Genomic DNA, 22422 nt, shown 5'->3' on the forward strand with positions numbered 1-22422 from the left:
TTATTTATCCTGACGTGCTACATTGTCTAAAAAAAATATTGGTTGTCTGTAAAGTCGGTTTACGGACGATAGTTTAACGTGACGTCATAACAAAACATTGATGAAATTATTGATCCAGAAGAAAAGGAAATTTCACATTCGGCCTGAGACTGAGCCGTAATAGGTTTTTGCAACCAAACCATTTAGGCATTAAAAATATTATATTCTTTGAGGAATAAATTTTTTTAAAATTTTCTATCTTTTGTATGATACAATCTACCTCTGCATACTTTTATGAATAAAATTGAATCATTTTTATTGAATTATCACTATTTTGTATGGATACAAAGAAGTAGTGAAATGAAATGTACATTTTAATTAATAAATTTACTTTTATTTTCATTCATTAATTCAAATATATTTATTACTTTTGAAATGTTGTGTGTGCCGTATTTATTTTTACAAGTAAAAAAAAAATTTCGCAGCTGCCGGGATTTGAACTGACAACCTTTGGATTGGAAGTTAGCATTACTAACCACACGGCCACGAGGCCATTCTTTGAATAATAACAGTTTCAGATGTTATATACATATTTATAAAAATTTTGTTCACGGTAGGGGAATAATATTTCGTTTTTATAACACGATTTTATAACAAATACGCATCTCAAATACACCAAACTTATTTATAATGTGTTACAATATTTTTTAAAACATTGTGCAAAAAATCCCAGGTGTAATTTGAATTATTATGTGTAACTGTAAAACACCATTGTTGGTTCAAAACGTATTTGAATATTCAACATTACTTTTAAATAACCGTACCGATTGTGCTGAAAATCGGTGGACGATCGTTAAATTACATAATATTAATAATTCAAACGACGAAAATATAATTGAAAAGTCAAATCGATGGTTGTTCCAATCGAGTGGAAGAGAGATGCCACACATGCGTACAATGAGCAAACAGGACACATCCGTAGTGGGACATCCTTAGTGGGACACTTTTTCGTGCATGCAGCTGGCGTTCATTGATTTATTAGACGTTGTCACGTCAACAACACTGTTGGCAGGAAGATTGGGTATAAGTTTTTCTTTAACCCACTTTTTGTAGTTTTGTTGATTCATGTTGTCATGGTAGTCTCCTGTAGCCTTTTGAGATTTCCACATCACTTTTCACCACCAGCACAAACCATCATTAGTCTTTGTCCTTTAGAAACAGGTGCCAACAGTCCGTGGGTCGAGTCATCACTCCAAGATTTCTGTTGTACATTGGATGACAAAACATTAGACTCATTCATGTACACAATATTATTTTTGTTTCTGAAACTTTTGTATATTTCTCAAAAACTATATTCACTTCTGTCATATATCAGTCTTTTCAATCAAAATGAGACGTTGCGACTTAGTTTTTCGCCACTGAAAACCAAACTTTTTCCACTGTGGGGACAAATTTTTCTGTTACATAAAAATTATATACAGTTCTGCGAAGTACTGCTTGGTCAAAATTATCTAGGTCGTGTTTACAGGTCTTCTTATCAGGTGTAACCAAAGAACATCCTTCTGTGATATTCAGCATTTTTGCTTCCACTTTTATTCTTTGCACTGCACTACAAGACACGCCAGAAACTGCAACTGCCCTCGACTGTGCCTTTTCTTTTGGAATTGATGGTTCCATAGTATTTATTAGCTTCATTCTCCATAAATGACAATACATTATAAATTATTTCACGGGCTTGCGAATGCAATTTGTTCCCCTGCACTGTCAATATCGGTGGCATCGTGATAACAAAACCTACAACAAATTAATTAATTTAGCCACACATTCGAAAGTGTTTTATAACACACGTATTCACAAGACAAAATGAACACTAGTAACAAGCATTATAAGACAACGTGGATTCGTCCGGACCGATTACAGTAAAACCATGTTTAATATAAATTAATCACTAAAAACACGTGATGTAGCAAATTCAAATCACACTAAGCTCAAACAAGATGGGACAGTCCAATCTGGCTGAGTCCTACACAGAAACTACAGAAAAAGGTTTATCTTTTCTGGTTCGATAGTATGAGCCTAACACAAGCACTATGCCCATGCAGTCCCCCTCCAAGAGCCTGCTTGCCCTGGCTATAACGGTCACTCAGGCTTCTAGATATAATGCGCCGCCTACTATACATCTGGTGCTGGCTTCAGTGTGAAAGCGTGATATGCTTTGTTATAAACCTACAAAAATGTATGACTTACCTACAATTACATGTTCTATTATTGGTTTTCTTGTTAAAGAACTGTGTAAATGCTTCAAAATTGTTTTCAGAGGAATAACTTTATTATAATCTGATTATAAATTTACAGTATTGTAATTTATATCACTGTAAAATTTGACACTCCCGAGTCTTATTAGTTCTGAATATTCATTGAGGAAACTTAATAAACCTTGAATTTTGTTACTGCCAACACAGTAACATTACCAGGTAAAATTTTTTGTGTATGACTATTTTTATTATAATGAAATATATATATCATAATCTTAACAAAACAAAGATAATTCATGACATTAAACTAATTACATAATGCTCTACACCTTGTATATATGGAATCGAGAGTTCGAGCTTGCCGAAAATCACATCTTGCAGACCTGTAACATATTAAGTAGGAATTTTTTGAAAATCGAACCAATCAGGAATTAATTGTCCTGCACTGCAAACTAGCTTTGCATGTAGCACAGTTGGTTCTGCTGATTGAAATGCTGCCAACGATGTTGGAATTTTTTTTAAATCTTATACATATTTATTTCATTTTGCATCATTATTTAATGTTCAAACGGAGTGAGTGAAACTTGGTTAAGTCGAAGTGAAATCGAAGACTAATTTTCTTTAATGCCCTTTGCTTGTTTTGCACTTGCCTGCCACCTATCATTTTTGGGAACCAGTGACACACCCGTGTCGTTCCGAGGGGTGATGTACTCTTTATAAAATTAAAAAACTTTGAAGGTTCTGAATATGTTTTTGTCGTCCAGAATACTTTTAAAGGTAGTTTCAACAGTTGGCTAACTTCTTTGTTGTAAAAGTTGTAAAAAATTGTTTAGCACCATCAGCAAGATTTTCAGGTAGATGATATAGAGTGACAGATCACGGGATGCAATCCAAACATCCCCCCTAGTGCAATAACTGCCACTGACAATGTTTATGTAAAAGTTACAGCTCCTAACCAAACACAAATTTTTTCTTCACTCTCACTTTCCCTCATTATGATGGTGATATGAGCACTATCAAACCCTTGACTTATAGTATATATTACTAAATTGTTTGTTCAATATTATATATTTTTTAAATTTCTTTAATTTGTCTATTTTATAAATGAAAGTTCCTAGCAGAGTTTCAAATTTGTTGTGTAATTGAAGCATGGTATTTTTGCTATTTTATTTTACATTAATTGAAATTTTTACTTAAATACTTTATTCTTGCAATTTAATTTGATGAGAAACAAAAAATACAAAAATACTTTAATATGTATGTGTTAAAAAATAGGGTTCTGCGATTATTCAAATATATTCAATATTTATAATCAATTTGATATTCAATCCTACATTCAAAATTGCTCCTTGGTCTGTGTTTACCAGTTGCACCGGGAAAGTTTTGGCCGCAGGATTCAGAGTTTTGTTGCGAGCAAAATAGCCTAACAGTTGGGGACTTAGTTGACTGGTGTGTCCATGTTGTCCGGCTGCGTTATGCAGCCCGTTGAGGTCCGGAGTGTAGCTGCTCGATAAGCCTAATCTGGCTGTACTTTCCAAGACGGGATGATCAGCTAAGTAATGGCGCTTGGACAAACTCCGGTACCTCTTGTTGTACTCGTCTGAGTGCGTGCATCGTTGACTTCCTGGGCTTGTCTCGTGGCTGCTAATAGCGGTTGATCTGCTGGTACAGGGCAGCTCATGTCCGGCTTGCATGAAGCTGGTCACTGCAGAACGGCCACAAGTGTGGTACATTATGGCCCGTCTTTTTCCCACAGTGCACTAACAATGGTCCCTAGTGTTTGTCCCACTTACCCCAGTGATTTGTCTTCTCTCTGTACCTGTTCATCAAGATCTTTCAGAACGTCGAGATATTCCTGATCTTCTAGATGTCACAGCGCTGTGCTAGCGAAAGTGAATGACGCACAGTAGTGCACTGCGCAGCGCCCAGCTATTTCAACATACAAGTGCTGCCAGTGTGTTTAGCGAGTGTGCACAAACCTTTTTTAATTGGCCAATTACCATAGTAACCCGGCTAAAGTTTCTTTTAATCATTTTTTTTTATTTTATCATTTTTTTTTATTTGACTTGCATTTAAATTCTCTGGTCAAGTGATTGTGAGCGGTGAGTTTTAAAATCCAACAGGGAGTGGCTATATGTACTGATAACGTGGCCCACATAAAGTTAAATATAATAAATATAAACTTTAAAAACTTAAACATTATGGACTGTCGCCTCCCATGCGCATGTCTGCCATGAACTGTGCTCTATTGTTTCATTGTTTATGTTTTGAAGGCATCCTACAGACACAGGACTCCATGGACCAATTTTTTAAATAACCGAAAGTAGGGTTACACACCTGTAATTAGGAAGCTGATGGAAATATTTTCATATTAATTATTAAGTGGATTTTTATTAAACTTTTTATAATACATCAGTAGTTACTATGTGTGCACCACAATGTAACTTTTATTTTGGACTGTCATTTATTGTGATAGTTACGACAGGTACTTAGGCTGTCACCACTCACCACCTCCGACTAGCTCAAATTAGGTGATGAGTGGAACATACAGGTTGCAGGTCACGAAAAAAGAAGAAATATATATACAATGTTCAATGTATTACTTGTATTTATTTATTTATGAAACATCACACTATATTCCGTACAATAGAGCACACAACAAAAATTTAAACGGTACCTCCATAAAGGAGAAAAACACGTAGACTTATTACAAATTACATCATATTGCTGGAATAAGTTCCGGGCAGCTACGGCTGGACAAAACCCTTTGTCGCCTCGCCGTGGGCTTCGCCTACGACTACGGTCAAAAAAATTCAAATTAATTAAAAATTAAAATGTCTGAAAGAAAAAAAAAAGTTCTTAGGCGGCGCCCGGACTGTAGCCGCAAAGTTGTACTTCAATATAACATTGCTAAATGATGCGAGCCATCGCCCGACCACGACCTCTCGGCACGGTGCTCAGACAATGACTGATCTTAAAGCCTTCCTTTCCTTCGTGCGGGCAGTGTCCTGGGCTCGCTGACGTAATTTTCAGCCAATCACAGTGCATAGCAACAGAAGCTCCCACGAAATGCTTACTTCTGTTCCCACGACGCAGCGATTTTGTATCTTTCTCGCACTCCCGTAACCGTGCCTCACACCCCTAGCATGTGAAACAAAGCCTCGGTCATGGAAAAAATGAAGGAAAATCACGTCAGCATGCCTTCCCACACAAAGAAGCCAGCAAAAAATTATGAGAAAAATAAACTTATGGATTTTTAAAATAAAAACAATAAACCCAGAGAATTATGTTCACAATAACTTTGAAAGGAAAAATTTTTACATCTAACCTGAAATTTGACAAAAACATTTATAACAAATTATTATTAATGGATTGCATAAGGAAGGCTGTAATCTGGGTTGTTACAAGGCGCCAAATCTGGATCAATCCCTGCAAGGCGTCTGTATGTCAGTACCGGTTTATAAATGCCAGATCTCATTTCTTTAAGGAGTTACTCGTGCCTCCACGAACTGAACCTGTGACACTCAGAAGTATATGTATTTAGGCGCCAATTTAGACTTTGTAAACTTGGAAATTTTGAGATAGCAACTGCCTTTCTTGTAGCCCTAGGGACGTGCAGCATCGTATAGCCAAACAATATTGGATAGGCTGGGCTATGTTATAGGAATGTGTGTGTGAGTGAGTGCGACACAACAAAAACTGCAAGTAAGTCGCTACACCGGCCATCCTACCCCCGTGTTCCCTATGCTGGCAGGCATTTTAGCCATGGCACACTGCAGGTAATAATTCCTTGTTAGGCCATTGGAGGTCATAATAGAAATGCTACAATTTAATTTTCCCTAACAACAATCTGTGTCCAATTGACATTTTGTAAACAAGCTACTGGTTGCCAACACTACGAATATCAGTCTAGTTTGGCCCAGTGGTCCTTTGAATAGATTTTGTGCCTACCACTGGGTTACTGCTATCCGGAAAAATTTATAATATCAAAAACTAGAACACTGAGAAACTATTGTAACGTGAAGACTATAGTTTTGTGAAGATACTAACTGTTTTTGTGAGAGTGTCCGACTTTGCATTCATCTCATACAGACTACTTACCCTTGTTTTTTTGAAGGACTGAACAATAGTCTTTTGTTTACAGCCTGAGCAAGCCTTGTTTACACTATCCATTGTTATTGTTTCGTCAGTCATAGGTTTTGCAGGCTACCCTGATAGCTTTGGTATTTGTTTACATTTGAAAACATGTAACTCAGGAGCCATATAAAAATATATTTAAATATTATCTTTGAAAGATTTGTGCAATGGGAGTGCATGACTTGATGTGAGCTTTTGGACATACGCCATTGCTAAGCAATGGCGTATGTCCAAAAACTCACATCAAGTCAATATATTTAAAGAAAAAATCAGTAATTTATTTATTATAGATAAGCATCCCTGTCTCATTCTTAAAGGTTTCATCACAAGCTATAGGCAAGTGTGTGTTGTTTTTGTTGATTACCTATTATTGCTATTGCAGTACTTGTGTTTTAGACCACAACACAAACAGCAGTATACAATACTACCACAACTGTATTGTGCAACACAGCACCCACACTACAGTAGAATATATCACGGAGTGGCAGGTTGCATATGAAACCATAAATAACATGTTACTACTACTATCTCAACACGAGCACTATACAAAAGGCCTTGATTTTTTTTCATAGCACCATTCATTTAACAATAAATTTTTCCATGTGAATCATCTGTACTTTTCTGTTCTGGTATCTAATGTCAAATATATTCCCGCTATGACAACCAACAACATCAAACTTAAATAAACTTTTAATAGAGTCCTTATTATGTACGATTGTGTGCACAATTGACTTGCTTAAAACTAAAGTGTGACCAACATGTGTGTAGCCTTCATGACATTCTGCACGCAGTAATACTTCTAGTTTTGTCTAAATACTTGGAAGTCACGATTCCAATATGATTCCAACTGCAGGTGCTTACGCAGGTACAGTTACCGGCTTTGCGTTGTGTGTGCCACTGGCTAAACCGAAGTTCACAGCCCAGTCTGTGCCTGGGCTGTAACGGTAAAGCACGGCGGCATAAGTGCGGACGTAAAAACATTTGGTCCTTTACACTCCATAGCTGTAACTGAACTTGTTATAGCTGATGTTTGTACAACAGTCAATAGTGTAGTCAGACCAGCGCGTGCATCTCTTTCTCCCTCATATGGCTAACCGTATACCACGGCACATCTGTTGTTTACAGAAGTTGAAGCAGACTTCGTGGTGTCATGCCCGACTTTGTTTTTGCCTGTGCCGATTTTGTGCAACTGTTATTTATAGTCGTGCTGTTAATGACTGGGGCAGTAAAATTAACATTGCGCTAAATGAATTCGTGCAATCTGCAGACATGAGGGATTGATGTATATATAAATTTTTTTCTAGGTGGTGCTAGCATGTTGAATCAAATTAAGAGGATACTAATCTATAGCATTCTTCACTTCCAAAATATTTTTTAATTATGGCATGCTGGTCTGTATTCTTGATTTCAATGTTACTTGTTTTGACCAAAGTAAATTTTTCGAGTATAAGTCTGCCTAAAACCACCTCTTATACAGTCTTTATTTTATGCACAATATGGAAAATTAAAATACTGTAAGCATTTTAAAACACTAACATTACTGTATTTTCAACATTCTTGATGTCCAGTACGCTGGTTTGTTAGGCATCATTTTATAAAACATATATTATTATTTATATAATAAAATCTATAACTAACATTAGCCAATAGCTGTCAATAACAGGACAAATATATGATATTTTACAACAAAAATAAAAATATACATGATTAACTGGATAAATTAACAATAGTTTCAAACATGAGTAAATAATCTTCACTCTGTCATCCACTTCTTAGTTTTAAAACCCAAAACAGACATGGATGAATTATCTGTGGGAGTAGCAACGTGTGCCTCTTGAGACAGGGATCCCATGAGTTCTATTTCCTCAGCTGCTTCAAAATTCTGTAATCTGAGAAAAAAAACATTAATTTTAAAAATTATGTTCTATTTGACCAAAAAAAATTACAAAAGTATATTCAGTAAACAGCATGGAACTTCTTATAATCCTGCTTTTTCTTTCTTTCGTAGCTGTTATTTGTCTGACTGGTGCATTTGTATGGAAACAAATAACAGCAAAACTTATTCAATCTTCTTAACATAATGTACATGACCCACACTGTTCCACTTTCAGGGGACCAGGATTAAGTGGCGTCAATGTTTCTACAACCCAGCACTCGGAATAGATGATAATGTATCTATGACTGTTCCTTCTAGTCCACGAGAGACATAATTTCCCCCCTCTATCTCTCCTAAACATATATCTCTTCTGAGAGTGACAAGAGTGCTACAGACACTGGGGATTTCTTGCACATTAACTATCTTCGTCATCTAACAAAGGTTGTTAGTATTTGCTGCAGTTACACATTATTTCATAAGGAAGAGTAAGCTTCTACCAAAAGCATACAATTGTTTAGATGGTTTTGTTTCATTTAATTTACATAAATTTATCTTGGGCTTACATAAGTAGGGGCTGGAAAAATTAGCATCTTGCTATAGATGCTATTTTTTTTTTTTGCTAAATTACACTTTAAATGCTATGTTTTGCTAAGTTCCAAAATAAAAGTTGTTTTAGCTAATTTTTTAAGCTAAATTTGTTTAAAAAGTCATATAGCTATAAAAAAAAATCCTTTATAAAATGCCAAATAACTGCTACATATTTTTGACAGTTCTCAGAATTGGTGTACACACCTTGACAAGAAACAACCCAGTCTTGTAGACTTTCAGATGCCTAACTAACTTTAAATTTGTACTTTGCAGTTTCTCTAGGATACATGTGTATGTATAATGAAATTATTTTAATTTATGTCTGTCACTTAAGACTTATCAACACTTCAGTTAATGGGTACACAAACATCACATCCACCATCTTTGCCGCAGATTTTCTCATCTCGCAAATGAAAGGTGTATGGTTGGCTAACAAGAGAGCTGTTTTTTTTTCCAACCCCAGAATGGACTATAAAAAAAAGACAAATTTACATAACATAATAATTGTATCACCAAAAGTACAGCAGGGTCGTACTTATTTTCCAAATAATCACCAAAACAGTTGAGGCATTTGTGATATCGTGACACAAGCTTCTCTATGCCTTCTTCAAAGAAGTTAGCCATCAGTGAGGAGAGATATGGGGCCAGCGCCTAGACCTCCCTCTCCATCACGACACTGCTGTGAGGCTAATTGACCGATTGTGTGGTGCACTGTCGCACTATTCACATCTCTTGCGGTACGTCTTGACGTGGGAGCCAATGCGTCACGCGATCAGTCTATCCACCTCACAACGGCGTCATGAGGGAGAGGGAGGTCTAGGTGCTGGCCCCATATCTCTCACTGGCAGCTAACTTCTTTGTAGAATGCATCGAGAAGCTTGAGTCACAACATTGTAATTGCTTCAACCATTTTGGCAATTATGTAGAAAAATAAAATCCTGCTATACTTTTGGCAATAAAATAATGTAATGCAAATTTGTCTTTTCATAGCCCATCGGAGATTGAAAAAAAAAGCCCTTGTAAAATGAAGTAAAAAAAAATGTTTCACATTTTTGCATTTTGCTTCAGCAGGAGTTTGTTGTAAACCATAGCAGTAACCACAACAGTACTAAAGGAGTACAGGTATTTGGCATTCTTCCAAATGTTACACCTGAACCATGCGATAATTTTCTGGTAAATGACCAGCATGATTGGTGATATTGCTGTGTATTTGTGATAGGCCAAGTTACATGCATCCTAAATAAATTCAAAATATAAACCTCACTCTGTAAAAAATCCAACTAATCCAGCTAATTAGTGTATTATTCTATGAATTAAACCTGAGACTTTAGGTTTTCTAGCATACTACACTACCAGTTTTTTTAAAATAAATAAGGAATTCAAATGTTTTATGTAGTTTGGATCTACAAATGCATGAAAAAAAAATTGTTTGTACAAAACTGAAATAGCGGGTTATTTGTAAGTTTTTATATATATGGATATTAGCTTAGAGCCTAACATAATTTGCAGCAGGGAAATTAGTTCATCTTTAGTCACTCTTCTTTGAAATCATGATGGGTTTTACTATTTCTCACAAATATCATACCTTACTTGTTTGTATGTTTAAAAAAAACAATTAGGTCCAATTACACTGGCCTATGATAGTTTCATTGCTGCCATCCTGTATTGCTATTTAGAATGACTTTTGTATCCTGAATTAGGATCCAACGTTAATCTTCCCCACATCACATTAAAAAATAATAATAATAATAAAAATCTTTTATTAAGTTTTTTCATCACATGCATGCAATAATGTACTTCTTACATTGTTAGGAGTGTTGCTTTAATTATCTCCAGATTTGTTTATGATTCAATGACCTGTAGCCCCTGGTAAGCCTGTATAATCACGCTCACAATCTAGTTCCGACAACACTGTACAACACAGAAGTTTTGCTGGGTGGCACCATTCTGTTGTTGTGCTATATCTGCTATATGCTGCGAGTTGTAATTCGCTTGCTAGTGAAAAGAGATTTTTGTCTTCATAATTGTTCTATACGTGGGTGACATACTGTGTTAATCTTTTAAATGGACTTACACTGGGAAACAAATAATGACACAACTGATTTTAGTTTCTAATGCTGTTTCACACTGATGCTAACATTGATCACTCTTCAAGTTTCTGCGTTATTAAACTGTGACGTGTCGGCCGGCCTCAAGCTCGACATTGGCTTGAATGTTAGATGATTTATTAAGTAACTTCGAAAATTGTATACCTACTTTTCAAATTAGTTTTACTTTTTGCATCTTACAATAAAATGTATGTTATTATATATTGATTTTATAGTTAATAGAATAACACATGTGATTATATAAATTAATCAATGTACTGTTCTTATTTTTGTAAAAATCTTCTTTCAAATCCAAATAACCTACTATCACTATCTAATACGTCGACACTGAACTTGTTTTACATAACATCCCACTGTTTTTTTATCGAAAGAAAGTTAAAATTCCCTAAAATATACTTAAAACTTTTATCATTTACTTGTACACAGCATATTTGGAAAAAAAATTGTTGTGTAATTTTACAACACTTTTACAACTTATTATAGTTACTTCCACGTAAATATATAAATAATATATTCTATTATTGATTTCTAGTATTTCATATCAATGCTGATGTTATTTTGATTTGGCTCTGATATTGTCAATTTTTTTTCAGTGTAGGTATATCAACATGTCACGTTGTGGCTGCAAGAATAGTCCAGATTAATTCTGCAATGTGCGTGGAATTTTCATGCCAATAAGACACCAGCGCAATATAACCGAGTTCATGTGAGAGGCCTACTGAGCCTACTTCGACATCAAACTGGGAGAACAAGACAAGCCGTGGGCACCACACATGGCTTGTAGAACCTGTATAGAGCAGTTACGACAATGGTTGGTCCTAATTCTGATTGTGATTGTGATGATTTCTTGCCTGAAGGTGTTGAAAAAGAACGGAAAATTTTCAAGCAAAGTGCATTAAATTACTTTGGCCTTACAAAGGAATCTGCAGAGATACTCGAGTCTAGACTTAGTGAAAGGAATATGTTGGCACCAGGGACGACGTACTGTTGGCACAGATATCGTGAACAAGAATTTACAACCTTCTTTTATGAAGAGGGAACTCTGGTTTAATGAAGCAACATTTTGGAGGTTATACTGAAACTAGGATTACCACAGTATGACCCTATCCATTGAAGACTGTTTATCAATACCTCGAAGTGTAGTTTAAGTGCATCCTTCACAATGAAAACAAACTTGCATTTGTTATTATGCGAGAAACATAGAAATATTGAGATGATGATGATGATGATGTGTAAACTGAAGTAACAAGAATTTAGGTGGCACATAAGTGTGCGGTGATTTTAAAGTATTCTGTTAGGTTTACAAGCAGGTTACACAAAGCACCCCTGTGTTCTGTGTGAATGTGAAAGGATTTAACAGCACAGTCAATCAAGGTTACATCACTGGACCCAAACGAAATGACCACATTGTAGGCTTGAAACACATTAAAAAAAACTCTTGTTAACAAATCTAACATACGTACTGTTAAATCCGCTTCACATCAAACCAGGGCTTATGAAGCAATTCATTAAGGTTTAAACAAAGAAGGTGAATGCTTTCAGTACTTGTGTCATCGATTCCCAGGCAATGCCAAAATCAAAGAGGGTATCTTCACAGGTCCAGATACCAGAAAACATCTTTCTGATGCTACTTTTGTACTTTTGAAGGTGTTGCAGAACGATCGGCACGGAAAAAATTCCAGGATGTGGCCAAAAAATTTCTTGGTAACACAAAGGATTCAGACTACAAACAAATGGTGGATAGAATGCTTATTTCCTTCCAAGATTTAGGCTACAAAATAAGCTTAAAAGTGCACATGTTACATTCACATCTTGGTTATTTCCCTGAGAACCTAGGAATGCTGAGCAAAGAGCAAGGAGAAAGATTCCTCCAGGATCTAAAGGAATTGGAAAGAGATATCAAGGAAAATGGAACAAAAACATTCTGGAAATTTACTGCTGGTTGCTACAGAGAGAAAATCCAACTAAACCTCACACGCGAAAAGCAAGGCAAAGAAATTTGTTAAACTAAATCAAGATGTTATAAAAAAAACTGTGGGCTTACCATTGTCAATATTTCATGAGGCTTAAAGTATAATAGATTTTAATCAATACACATATATATACACACATATATATATACACATACACACACACATATATGTGTGTGTGTTCATAAGTACAACAGTGTAATACGTATAGGAGTGAAAATAATAAGAAAGAAACATTCCTTACATAATATTAATATTGCATGTGTGCATGTCTAATATTTATCATATTTCTCATATTTTCATATTCAATTTGCAAATAAACCTGATGTGATTGAGAAAATCTGACTTCAGTTCTGGAATCAGCATGTCAGAATTTAAAAAAAATCACTATTTAAACATTATGCAATGTTTTGAAAGTTTAAATTCGCAGGTCAGTGTTATTTTAAGAGAGATAAAATATTTTCAGATAAGTGTTAAAATTGAAATTTTTTTTATTTTTTTTTATTTTGCTCTCATGAATGGTGCTCATTCAATAATGGTGATTGTGGTAATACGTGATTGTTCATTCATCAATAACAGAATGTGTATTCTGCCATGCACAAATTTTACAATGTAAAATACTTTTATCTTTCATCTACCTATTAATAGAGAATTTTAATATTGTACTCTCTTAATACTAATTATAAATAGGGATGGGCCAAATCAAATCCTCAAATAACATCAAATCCTTAGTATTTCAAGGATTCAATATTTAAAGAAAAAGATTCAAACAAAAATATTAAAACAAATAAAGTAAATTAAAAAATTTCAACACTTATTGTTATTGATAACCTCTTAATTTTACAAGGCCAATATTTTTCTTTATACCTATCCTGTTACCACTCCCCAAGTTATTGTACTTTTGACATGTAATTATATAAATAAAACCACAATATGAATTGATTTTGGAAACTTAATTTGTAGAACAACCATTTAAAGGGTAGAATGTATCACCATCATAGTTAATATTTTTCATTTATTCTAAATGATTTTATTTTTGACCCCTGACATCTAGAAATCAGTGTGTATTGGTTTTCGGCTCTTTTTGAGAAATGTATTGGCAATTGGATCGGTATTGATTTTTTATCTGTAATACCCATCATCACTAGATGTATGCTAACCTGAGCACTGCAAGGGACAAGCGGTAGAATGCCAAGTCAGTGTATGGAGGGGGTAAACCAGCTGATGAAACACCACCACACAATTTAAATAATAGTGCTGAGTCGATACCGATAACCGATACTAAATACCGGCCGATATTAACGTATCGGAATCGTCCGGACCGATACTTTTTTTTTGCAGATACAAGGTGCCGATACAGTCACCAAAATTTGTATTTATTTTCACCCATTGTGAAGGAAAACAATTGAAGGGTTTCTGGCAAAAACAACCAATGTCAAAAAATGCCAAAATTGAGTTATTAGTAGGATGGGAATAACATTTGTGTCATTTTTCTATGGACATTTCATATTCCACAAAAACATCCATAGTCACTAAGATACAGGTGCATGAAATGTTGGTACTTCTGCAAAAACAACCAATGTCAGCTGGCTTTCCAGTAAGAAGAACCATAGTCACATGACAATGGTTGTTTTTGCTTACAAGCTATAAACAGTCATGATTAACATTAAAAATAATATTAACAACATTATTTGTAATAAAGTACATATAAATTATCCTTTACATATAAAAACTATCATTATTCATTAGTGTGCATAGTGCAATTTATGGATTTTGTTAAATCCGGAAATTAAACTATTTACATTATTTACTATTCTATACTAATAAATAATAATGAAAAAAAATTACATTCAAAATTCCCGCTAAGAAATGTTTAGTTTGGAAAACTGTTACCACAGCGCTGTAATAAGTTTTCAATTCAGGCTAGGAAGAACCACTTCTATACCCTGCATTTTCTATGACAGCATTTCTGCCATGATGTGTTCTGGGCATTTAGAAGTTTGTGTTGCACATGTGATGCATTACAGTTACAAATAGAGTGTGCAACAGACCATACAGAAAAGAACATACTAATGCAGAAGAAAGAGTTGCATCAGAGGAAGGCCGATAAATTTTTTGAAATGAAGAAAGCATACAGCAAGCTGCTATAGAAGGGACTTGCATGGTTATTTCGTTTGACTTCGTGCAGAACCTGCCATTGCCCCACATACGTACCAGTATGTATTCTTCTCTAGGCAACTATGGTATTATGTATTTGGCGTACACGATTTAGCTGATGACAGTGCTACGATGTATGTTTATACAGAAACAGTAGGAAGGAAGGGAGCAAATGAAGTAACGTCCATTTTGTTACATTTTTTTAATAGCAAAACCATCACTGCTGATCATCTAGTTCTAATGAGTAATGGATGCTCTGGACAGAATAAAAATCATACAATGGTCTATTTCCAATACATACTAGTTCACTGCCTCCATCTCTTCAAAAAATTAACTCACATTTTTCCGATGAGGGGCCACTCCTTTCTTCCAAATGATCAAGACTTTGCACTGAATGAGAAGATAAAGAGAACTACTTCACCAGAAGTACCAAATTACTGGAATGAAATAATCAGTAGCTGTCGCAGCAGACCATCTCCATTTGATGTCATCGTTGTGACCCAGGAAATGATTTATGATTTCAAACTTGCACAAGCTCCTTACTTCTTAAAAATGCCAAGACCATCCCTGACTCTCAGAAATCATCACCTGATGGAAATCGTAGATAACTGCCCCTATCTTTTGAATAGGAATACATACTTTGGCCACTGGGATAAGTGCCACATTCATAACAAAACTGTGCTTTCTGAAAGTATAGATCTAAACCCAATGTATGGAGGTCCAATTTCTCTTTCACCAGAGAAGATGCAGGACTTAAAACGATTGTGTGGATTCCTTCAGAGGCCAGAAATCAGGATGTTTTACACACAGCTGGAAGAGAGTCCAGAATGTATTAGTGGCGATATTGATATAGATGAAGATGACAACAGTGATGGATGCATCGAGTGAAGACATTTTAGTGAACCATCCTATTACTGTGCTATTTTCTCATTCAGTTTTCAATCATGTGTGATGTAAAAACCAAAAACTAGGAAACTATCAGAAATACATAAAATTAACATTGTCTATCAACAAATTTTGTTAAATAATCTGAGATATTGCCATTGTCTCAAATATACATGTACAAATAGAATATCTGCTGCATTATCTGATAAATTTAAGGTATGGATTTTTTTTTCCATGAAAATTGTGGGCAGAAACAACCAATGTCAGAAACTAAATAATTTTAAAAAGGCTAATAATAATATTTCAACATTAGAAACTTAAACAAACTGTTTCTTTCTTGTATACACGTGTATGTAAAAGTACCCAGATGTAATTTTAACATAGAATCACATTTAGAAAGTTATTTGTTTCTCCTGAAAATTTAATTTTTTTGACATTAGTTGTTTTTGCCAGAAACCCTTCAATTCTTAAACCTTCCGTAAAAAAATATCAATTACATACCTTACGATAATGTTACGAACGTGAGCAAGGCCGCGACACGTGCAGGTGCACAGCTAGCTGATATCATGCGGCCGCACATGAGACGTTCTGCGCGCACCTGGGTCGCCGCTTCCCCTCCCTCCAGCCCTCAGCTCCCCGCGCGGTGCTGTTAGTTTGACATCCGAAGCCTGACAGCTGAGGAGTTACGCGAGTCGCCGACACGTGTTTCGAAAGATTTCTGCCGTCGGGTCGGCGCGGAATGACGCGACTGGCCCCAGCCGCTCTCGTGATTTCTGGAAAGCGCCTGGGCTGATATATAAGACGAGAACGCCGGAGTTCAGGGAGAGAGAGTTCAGACGGGACCTTTCCCGAGGCGGAGTTTCTGGGATGATAGTGCCGCGGGTGCGGCAGAGTGGCGAAGTCCCTGGACGAAGGTTCCAGGGCAGAGAGTTCAGTTCCGGGCGATAGTGTCGCGGGTGCAGAGGAGTCCCGAGCGAGGCGTCGGGCGGATTCTCGGCAAAGGCAAGTGCAACAGCGGCAGTGGAGTGCGGCGAATGAGTCCCGCGACGAAGGTACGAGGGGAGCTGCTGCGAGAGTTGCGCCAGAGGTGCGACCCAGCGAGGTGTGTGGATTGTAAGAAATGAGTGACTGGGGAAGCAACATTTTTTAAGTGCAATTGATTATTTGCTATTTAAGAAGATTATTTGTAAGTGACATAAGTATTGGCCATCAATAAAACTGTGTAGTATGTAGTAACATCTATTAATTGGGCTATTCTTTGCGAACCTCCCGATTCGTAACAATATTGTGCTTCTTAATTTAGGATAAACATTTATTAAAATGCAAACACAATCGGCTGTCCATATAAAAACGCGCAGGATTTAAAACAATAAATTTTATTCACAGAAAACCACTTTTTTTTAACATAAAGCGCCGCCAAGTAATTTCTAACCTAGGCCTACAAACAAAACCGTCACTTGTTCAGCATATCACATGACGCACGTAAGTAACAACAACGATCGATGGCTGCGCAGTCGTCATTTCCCATGCGAGAATGATGTTTGCGATGGTCTCGAAGCAAGATTGATACTACGTCACGATTGTTGTTAGCGATACCGTTGTATGTTTACTATTGCAGTGATTTCTTCAAACAGCATTATTTTCTTTCCCGTTTATTTGTATTTTACATGGTGCTGCTTTCATCAACAAAATATATTATTACAGAAATGAATCGCAAGAGTGACGTATGGAGTTTCTTTTCTGTTAGTAAAAGCCATGACCAAAAAGCTTTGTGCAGTTTTTGTCACTGCCTTGTTTCTCGTGGTGGAAAGGACAACCGATCTTACACTACTACTAATTTTAAGCGTCACATGGAAAGATCGCATCCATCTGTAAATAATAAATTACTAAAGTTTGATGTTCCGCAGGTGTCTGCATTGCAGTCATCGTCTGAAACTGCTGCGACTTCGTTTGTTGAAACTGCCGCAACATCGTCTGAATGTAGGCCTACAATGGCATCATCATCCAAAATTGTGCACACAGAAGATATATTACGTCGAAAAGACAGCAGTAAACAAGAAAATATTTCGGAAATGTTTAAGAGGAACATACCTTATCCTCCTACTCACAAAATGACAACAGAAATAACATTACTGATTGCAAATATGATTTGCACAGACTTTTTTAATTTTAGCACTGTGAAGTAAGAAACGTTTTAACTTAGGCCTAACACGTTTAAACTTTGTAACGCTTTGTCTAACTTGCAGGGATGATGTGTTAAGTTAGGCCTAATGTAGGCTATACTTTGTTTTAATGTTGCTGTTTATAGACTTAAGTTACAGAAAAATATGTGATGTGATTAAAATCCCTATGTTTTTTATTTCAGGTTTCAACAATCTGATGAGATACCTCGAGCCGGTACAAAATACCACACAGGACAACCTTTTCTCACAGCGTAATTCCTGAGCTGTATGATGTGGTTTCCAGGAAAGTAAAAAACATTTAGGAGGCTGCATACCATATCAGCTGTAAAACTGACATGTGGTCATCTCTGGCAAATGATGATTTTCTGTCATTGACTTGTCATTTCATTTCTCCTGATTTTGAGAAGATCAGTGTGTGTGTGGAAGTTGTGCCGTTCAGTTATATTAACCACACTGGGCAGATATATGTGATTTTATCACACAGTATCTAGATGATTGGGGTATAAAGGGTAAGATGAATCTTATTGTAAGAGATAATGCTGCTAACATGGTTCGGGTTTGCGAATTATTACAAATTCCGAGTGTTGGGTGTGCTGCTTATACTTTACAACTTGTCATCAAGGAGTCGTTACTTAATCATAAAATGTCTCCGATGTGTGTAGCAAAGTTTGGCGTGTGGTAGGGCATTTCAGGCACTCTATTTCAGCAAACAAACGTTTGACTGAATTCCAAGAAGCCAACAAAATGCCATTCCACAAACTGAAACACAATGAACCAACCAGATGGAACAGTACCTATTTTATGTTGGAGAGATTATTGGAGCAGAGATGTGCCATATCATATCTTGGTCCAGACCTCAATTTGAATGTGGAACTAACAAATGCTGACTGAAAAATGGTAGGAGAAACTGTGAAATTGCTGAAATATTTCTTCATGTCCACCCAAACCATTAGTAATGAGAATACTAGTACCCTCTTTTATCTCATAATTGTCGCACTCGCATAATCGTCGCACCCATATTTTAAGCCGTCAAAATTGGGATAAAAAAACTTCTCGCGTAAACATCGCATGATGTTTTTGGTCCCGCTATTAGATGCCAAGCGCTTTGTGTAGGTATCTTTTCCGTATAAAACAATGTATTTTAAGTAGAAAACTAATATTTATTCGGACATTACCACTTACTTATTTAATTAACGGAAATACGAAGTTGACTGGCGTGTAAATTTTCTTTTAAAGACTTTTAAAACGTTATAACCTTCATCTGTTCGTCTGCATCGCTGCGATGTACTGCTTACAAAAATGTAGCCAGCGCTCGTTGCAATCAGTAATGTTTGGTTATGTTGCTTTCCGTGTAGAGCGCGCACACGTAGTCGAATATCGATATCTCGCCGATGCATGCAATGCGCTCTCTCTATCAGGTGCCGAGTTAACTACATTTGATAGCCCGCACTCTTTCGTGGTAAGTGTATACTATGATGGTAGTTACGTGTTAGTTAACGTCACAGATTGAAGTCGCATTCGTGTCACAGATTTAGTTTTTCTATTTAAAGTTGAGAAAGGTTTTTGTTTAATGAATTATTAATATAAATTGTTTGGCGTGCTCCTGTATACTCCACATTTTTTTAAATAAACGTACTTTTCATGAACGGGTTTTGTTTTTATGAATAACTTATACCTAACAAATTTTTTTTTTTCCACATAATCGTCGCATCCCCTACTTTTCAAACTTGATTTTAGAATAAAATGTGCAACGATTATGTGAGAAAACACGGTACTTCTGAAGTTATCCCTCTTGTTAATGGTTTGACGAAACTTCTGTCTACTTGTAAGCCAGGAAATAAGTCGAAGTCTGCCTACACTGACATGGTTCGCAACCTAAATACACGCTACACAGATATGGAAAAAAATTTTCATTATAGTTTAAGTATTCTGCTTGATTCACACTTTCAATAGCACTACAAGTTCCAGTGACACTTGTCATTCCATACATTATTTGTACACAAATCTAATTTCCAGTAGTAGTAGTGTTGGAGCGTAGTAGTGTTGGAGCTAATACATCTTTATCACCTACACAAGAACTTACAAGGTACCTTAAGGAACCACTCTGTGCCATTAATACAAGCCCACTTCTGCACTGGAAAACATCTCCTCACCGATCACTCAAAAAACTTGCTCAGAAATATTGGTCAACACCTTGTGGTAGTGTGGTATCAGAGAGACTGTTTAGCAGAGCTGGTGCTCTGTGCACAAACAAAAGGAGCTCCATTTTCCCTCAATAGTTGCGAAAGTTAGTTTTTTTTGAACAAAAGTTCAAAATATTTATAGTGCTGCTTCCTAAAAACTACATTTGCTTGGTAGTGTGGCATCTGAGAAGGTGCTCTGTGTATAAACATAAAAGTTGTAGTAAACTAATTGAATATTTTGTTTTAAAATTAAAACTTCTCTAAACTTTAATTAACTTCCTATTGTTTCCTAAAAACTGTGTTTTCCTTTAACTAGGTCTAAGTCATTTTTTCTTCGATGTGAAAGCAAATTGTAAGATTTTGTGTGTGTTTGTTATTGTATTATCAATAAATATCTTAAAAACATTATACAATATGTGCTTTCTGAAGTACATATGTATCGGTATCGGCATATCGGGTGTATCGGCAGGGAATATCGGTTCGGATCGGTATCTGCACAAAACAGTATTGGCTGAGCACTAGTAAAGAATGATAGCAAACTTTAACCTTGATAGCCAACAAAGTGAAACCTCATCAGAAAGTACCTGTACCTAAATTTAAAGTACGGAATGTATTAATTTTAAGATCCCTACAAGTTCTTTTACATTAAAAGTTTATTATAAAGCACAGTCGAGTCCCGTTAATTCAAGCTAGGTCAGACCAGACACTGCAAGTCTGAATGAAACGGAATTTGCCTCAAAAAGCACGTAATAAAGTTTCATATTGGTAAAACCACAAAAATTTATGATCCCCTCCCTCACAAATACAACTTTTCCTATAGCTGAATTTTAGGTTTACTACAGTAGAGCACCCCTCAACCGGAATCATCGGGGGGAGGTTTATTCCGATTATGGGAAAATTCCGGGTAAGGGGAGTTGCGGTAGGGCCGGCCTCCGGGCCGGTTGAATGACCTTCATTCAAGCAAGCTGGCAGGCACGTGTTTCTTATCACTGTGGGTGGGTGCGTGCGTGAGGAAAGAGGAAGAAACAGAGGGGTCAGGGGAGGTATTAGGACTACAGCTGCGGTGTTGACGTGCAAGTGATTCACACTTCCTGGAGAGTGTATAGTCACTGCCACGCACAGTTTACATTTCACACACACAAGAATAACACTTCATGCATCTCGTCGACGCAATGCGCGGGAAAGACTGGCTATAATTGGCTCTCTGACAGACGTGCGCGCGCGCGCCTAGTAAGCATGTACAGTCAGGCACAAGCAGAAACGCCTCGTTCCAGTGCGGGTTTTTTTTTTTTTTAAATTAGTTCCGGATATCGGGAGTTCCGTTTGTGGAAATTACGGTTGAGGGGTGCTCTACTGTACTACTGTGTATCTAGACCTAAGTTTTTAACCTAAAAACTAATGTAGGATTAACAAAACAAATATACTGCGTTTTTTTATTATTATTTAATCCTGTCGGGATTAACCAATGTCCGGACAAGCATGGTACGGAAAGTGGGACAATACAGTGCATTAATTATAAAGTATAAATTATGTGTTCTTTTTAGATACATTGTAATGAGATTTTACTGCACATCCTTGCAGTACTCAGGATCGCATATACCCGGCAGTATATAACAGTTTTACACAGGTCTGTGAAATAAATCAGTTAGCAAGATTTTCAAAAAGAGTTTACTATAATTAAGTCAGGTAAAATGACTAGAACACATTACATGAGCAATGAATCAATCTACCACACGAGAGTAGTCTTCTGTGGCACCCGTAATACCAAGTTTGGAAAAAAAAAAATCCCCGGCTCGCGACGACCCCGGCAGCGGACGGACTACTCACTGCTCCTCCTGCTCCAGGCTATGCAGCATCTGGAAGCCGGGCTTGAGCGACGGCTGCAGCTGGTCAGCGACGCTGTCGTCCGCGAGCGCCGGGAAGTGGATCTCCGGCACGTCGCCCTCCCCCTCCTCCACCTCCATCACCGAGCTCCTGCATCACCGACCTCTCATCACTCCAGCACCAACACTGCCATGCCATTTCACATCAACATCCAACAGCCCAGAGTGGTTTGTCGTCATAAAATTACAAATATTACGCACGTCTAACCTAACAAAAC

The 22422-nt window shown here is 36.6% G+C and overlaps 1 protein-coding gene across 3 annotated transcripts in view; it reads right to left on the reverse strand.

The window, feature by feature from the left end:
• Nucleotides 1-8028: 8028 nt before the first annotated feature.
• The window catches only part of LOC134528024 (STAGA complex 65 subunit gamma-like), a 32181-nt gene continuing 17787 nt past the window's right edge, over nucleotides 8029-22422 (reverse strand). For all 3 annotated transcript variants that reach the window (XM_063361201.1, XM_063361200.1, XM_063361202.1), the window contains 2 exons: nucleotides 22149-22295; nucleotides 8029-8260 (listed from right to left, as the gene is read on the reverse strand). In XM_063361201.1, coding sequence (XP_063217271.1) covers nucleotides 8125-8260; nucleotides 22149-22295 — 283 coding nt within the window. In that variant the 3' untranslated portion in view covers nucleotides 8029-8124. The remainder of the gene's footprint in view (nucleotides 8261-22148; nucleotides 22296-22422) is intronic.

The sequence above is a fragment of the Bacillus rossius genome, chromosome 1 (assembly GCF_032445375.1).
Source record: "Bacillus rossius redtenbacheri isolate Brsri chromosome 1, Brsri_v3, whole genome shotgun sequence".
Classification (NCBI taxonomy): domain Eukaryota; kingdom Metazoa; phylum Arthropoda; class Insecta; order Phasmatodea; family Bacillidae; genus Bacillus; species Bacillus rossius.